General features: G+C 39.5%; 1 protein-coding gene across 1 annotated transcript in view; it reads right to left on the bottom strand.

Annotated features, from left to right (window-relative positions):
• The window catches only part of LOC107582620 (uncharacterized), a 14,670-nt gene extending 13,587 nt beyond the window's left edge, over positions 1–1,083 (bottom strand). Inside the window, exons 1-2 of the mRNA XM_016268536.1 lie at positions 909–1,083; positions 9–812 (exon numbers count right to left, since the gene is read on the bottom strand). Of these exons, the coding sequence (XP_016124022.1) occupies positions 9–797 (789 nt within the window). The 5' untranslated portion in view covers positions 798–812; positions 909–1,083. The remainder of the gene's footprint in view (positions 1–8; positions 813–908) is intronic.
• Positions 1,084–5,059: the final 3,976 nt, after the last annotated feature.

The following is a 5,059-nucleotide window of genomic DNA, read 5'->3' as shown; positions in this document are numbered from 1 at the left end:
GGTTCTGCAGCATAAGCTGCCACCTCGGGAGAAGCTGGAGCAGACTCGTAGTCTGGAGCAGGCTCTGGAGTGGATTCAAGGACTGGAGTGGGCTCTGGATCAGGCTCATTTACTGGAACGAGCTCTGGAGAAGTAGCAGAGCAGTTTGTAGCCCAAACACACACAATAGCCATTGCCGTAAAAGGGAGTACATAAGACAGCGGGACCACCTCGGAGAACCCCGGGCTTGACATTACCGCAGAGATGCCAGCTGCTCGCACTGACGTCAGTGGAGTGTCCTCCAAACTAGAAGACAGTCTCAAATGCCTAGGGCCCACCTTAATGACTTCCTTCGAAACATTCATGACGACCGGGAATACTGACGTGGCGTCTATGATGGCTGAAGACTCTGGCGTAGCACCCTTGATGGTTGGAGGTTCTGGCGTGATCACCATGACAGCTGGGGACTCTGGCGTGGCGGCTATGATGGGACGAGACTCTGGCACGGCGGCCATGACGGGACAAGGCTCAGGAGTGGCAGATACTGCAGGAGTGCCATGCTTCTCCTCCACAACACCCACAGTATATTCAGAGCAGCTCAGTTGAAGTGCCAGATCAATGTAAAATTCCAGAGTCCAGTGAGGATCATGCAAAGGCATGAGTGAGCTGAGCGGCTCAGATAGGCCACCATGAAAAAGTATCATCAAGCATACCTTGTCCATGCCAGTCAAATGTGCTAGCTCAACAAAGTCCGTCACGTAGTCCTTGATGGGCCGATCTCCTTGACGGAGACATATAATTTGTGCTGCTGGATTCATAGTTGGTCGGTCGTTCTGTAACATGTAAGCAAGGACAAGGAGGAGCGAGAATCCAAATGCAAGCACAGGGGTTTATTGAACACAAAAAAACAAATAATCCAATCCACAAACCAGGGTACAATCCACATAGAGGAGTCAGGAACATAATCTACACGGAGAAGGCGAGAGTGTAAACCAGAAACACACGTACAGGAACCAACGACCGACAAACCACAACTGAAGAACAGACCTTATATACACAGACTTAACAAGCTAATGACACACAGGTGGAAGTAATCACACAACAATAAGTCCAGGCAACGGTTTATGGGATATGTAGTCTGTGACGGAGTTGTAAGGAGTGCCCTCCAGTGGAGCTCATGAGCACTCCAGCTGGTGATCGTGACAGGCACAAGCTTTTATTGTTTTAGAGAAATTGTATTTCTTTATATTAATAACAATTATTATTCAGAGCTAACATGGAATGCTTTCAGAACTTTGGCTACCGTTCTGGAAAGATTCTTTCAAAGTTATGAACAAACGTTCTACCATTAATGTTAATAGAACATTTGTTTAAATTCATATGGTCTTTAATAATGTCCTTAAATCAATAGTACAAAAAACCTAATAAATCCTTCATGGAACCTTTTTTTGTGAAAAATTTAGATGGACATTCATGTGACATCTTTAAAATGTGGCAACTTGTTTCAGAATGTTTAGAGAACATTCAAAAGTAACATTCCCATAATGTTTGCAAAATGACAAAATGGAATGTACATTTAACGTTTTAAAACATTTAAAAACTGGACTAACGTTTTCATAACTTAACAGGAACATTAGTTGGGTTCATGGTCATGGTGGTTGGGGGGCTTTATGAAATCTCAGTGGAAGTAGTAGGTCTTCCAGGTATCAGTTCGGAAATACTGCTCTTTTGGCATACTGTTATTCAGACACAGCGATAGTTGGTCTTTGATGTGAATGGCCTTAATAGAGGAAATTATGTCACAGAGGACACAGAGGAAATATTAATATTATACTGTGACGAGTGGGGCGGGGCCGAGAGCCGTGGGAACGAAGCGAGGCTGGTGGAGTAATTGATTATGAGCGACACCTGCACCACTCAACGGTCTCGAGTCTCACGGAGGAGCTCCGGAAGGATAAAAGGAGGAGCGACGACAGTGAAAGAGGAGAGAAAATCCAGGCCTGGGACCTGATGTATAAACGTTGCGTAAGCACCAAATGGGCATGGAAATGTTTTCCACGCACATATCGGGATTTATAAAAAATAAACTAGGTGTAAATATTTGCGCACCATACGAACACTCTAGACCATGCGTACGCACTCTTTTACTGGTGTGAGCGAAATAATGAAGCAAACAGAATGATTTTAAAGTCTGTTTTACATTTGACATACACATTTAGATGAAATATGACACTCTCAATAATGCAGTTAAACACTGAAATTTCATGAAATTATTATCCAGAAATTACAAAATTTTTATATGAATTTAAACAGAAATATTTGCAGTGGATGTGCTGCTTTCGAATAATTTTCCTGTGGTATACGATGTAATGTTTTAATCACAGAGAGGATTGCTTGGTGCATGACAATTCCGCTTTAAATTGTGTTCTAAATAGCAAGACTCATGTTCTGAGAAAATACTTTTGCTTGAATAATGATCACTGATGTGAACTTGATTCGTCTGATGCTTTGGAACATATACGGTAACGACAGACATAAGGATGCGCTCGTTGATCAAACATTCCATTGGCTGGTTTGAACAGGTCCGATTACAGTAGAACCTCTGTTCACAGGTGTCGCACACAGACAGTAGCCTAATGATAACCCCTTTCGTGCTCTTCCCAATACTGTGACAAACACCATATTTAAAAGATAGAATTTCAAGGAAACTGTACGATATGCACGTTTTATTTTCAAAATGTTTTTGTTATTGACATGGTGAGTCAGGCAGTTATTTACACTGCAAAAAAATAAGGCCTATCTCCATTCAAATATACATTCTAAAATACATGTTTACTTTATAGGCAGAATTGCATATAATTTGAATAGTCTGCAAACTGTGCCAAGAGCTGCTCTTCACAGCTTTATTAAGACTGAGACTGTCGCTGGCCCTGCTTATTGTAACACTCCATGTGTGGCTTCAGTGCAGAGGATGATGCTTGGTATCAGGCTGTGGGAAACTTTGGTCACCACCATTACTTCACTTTTCTGAGATGACAATACAGCTGAACAGTATGAGTACTGTTCTGTAAAAATACTCAGTATGAGTATTTTTACCCTACTATGTCCATAAATTGACTCATAGCTGATATTTTCTAGTTTAAATACATAATTTCCTCTTTTTTTTTTGGTTCAATGCTCTTCTAAAGGTTCGAAGATAGTACTATTGCCAACCAGGAATAATAGCTCAAAGTGCCCCTTTCAATAAATCTTTCATATTCAATTTCCTCCGTTTCCAGTCTGATACCCTGCTTATCATATCCTGTGCTCTCCTCTCTCAGCGTTTTCCTTCATTTTTTTCCCCTGCCCGTCCTTCCTATGGCATCCTCCCCCGAAGAGACAGAGCACCTGCACCAGCGCCTTTATGGAAGACGGAGATGTTCCGAAGTGCAAAGTGAAACCAAGTGTGGGAATGTAGCCATTGGGTCCGCCCCCGCCGCGCTCTGATTGGCCAGCGCCAGGCGCTTTGGGGCGTGTATTGGTTAATCAGCCGCCCCCTGGTAATAAAATGGCATAGCAGATGCTCTTATTCAAGGTGAGTTGGAGTGTGCTGGTGTAGTACAACTGCTGCAGTATCATGCGCATTAACAGAAACCAAAGTCCGCACCTCTTTGGATCTTCTCTATTGTTTCTCTTTTTGAATGGCACATATGTTGTTCTGGATCTATGCAACTATAGACGAGACTATAGTGCGCGTGGGTTATAATGAGCTTTGAACCGTGCGGTTTTCAGCTTGTAAAATGTGGCTGCAAACTTCACTTGATTTTACACTTGTGCACATTTCCTCTCAGGCATGACATTTTGATTCTGATGGAAAGAGTGTTTAAACATCACACACACACACACACACACACACACACTAAAGCAATGGGTGTGGCAACCAGTATCATCAGAGTTTTAGATGTGTTACAGTCTGCATTATTTAACTTTTAAACTGCAGTATTTAACTAACATTTTTTATTTTTATGTTATTTTATATTATATTATTGTACTGTATTTTTGTTGTTGTTTGCACTGCCACCAGAATAGGGACCAAAAAGTGTCTGAAACTCTCTAATATTCTATTATATATAGAAGTGGAATATATATAACATTTTATAATATTATTCATTTCTCATCCCACCATGTACCTAGAAAAAGTCTAAATAACGTTATTAGTTGTCAAGAAAACAATAAACAGGGTTGCATGCTGGAATTTTGGTAATTTAAATGATAAATTTAACAAACATAATAAAAATTAACATTTTATCATACTTTTATCTATCTATCTATCTTATAGGTTTTCACATAACGCCAATATGAAACTAAAATTAATAAATGTATGATGAAGTATGGGGCTTTTATTATTATTATTGAAAAATATTTATTTATTTATTTATATATGTATCTATGTTTTGTGTTGAATGCATTTGTTGTTGAATGCACTATGCATTACTACATTGTCTGTTTTTATTTACTGTAATTTTTCTGATAGGTTAATTTTATGTTAGATAATAGTTTATCAAACATATCTAATAGGTTTCACAAAATAAATCAATAAGTAAAACATGGGATTTGTGTTTTCGTTGATTTAAAGATAGTCATAAGACACCTGGAAAGAGCCAACAACAGTCTCTGAAGTTGTTTTCTTAAAATATCAAGCTGAGAAAATACACATGATTTTACAATTCATGGTCTACATTATCAAACAGCTAGAATTCCAAATCATGCCAGTCATTAAATCATGACATCATTAATCATAAGGACCCAGATTTTAGTTTTGATCTCAGTCTTGTCCTTGCCAATGTCAAGTTTTCTACTGTCAGGGGACACTTACTGAAGGCAGCGAGTTAACAACCCACTTTTCATTTTTAAGCTGAACTAAAGATTTATGTACAGACAGACTGTAAACCTTTATTTTGTGAGACAGTTGTCCTTTGTGGTCTGTTCAGTCCACAAGGAAACAAAATTGTCCCATGAGAAAGCAATTATCTAGGATAATGAATGCTTTGAACCAGAAAATACAGACTATAAACTGCACTCTCTGTGCTTGTGTTTGACA

Source organism: Sinocyclocheilus grahami, unplaced genomic scaffold (genome assembly GCF_001515645.1).
Source record: "Sinocyclocheilus grahami isolate Dianchi unplaced genomic scaffold, SAMN03320097.WGS_v1.1 scaffold46.1, whole genome shotgun sequence".
NCBI classification, from domain to species: domain Eukaryota; kingdom Metazoa; phylum Chordata; class Actinopteri; order Cypriniformes; family Cyprinidae; genus Sinocyclocheilus; species Sinocyclocheilus grahami.
Note: the sequence above shows the minus strand (reverse complement) of the source record. Positions and strands in the feature narration are given on the sequence as shown.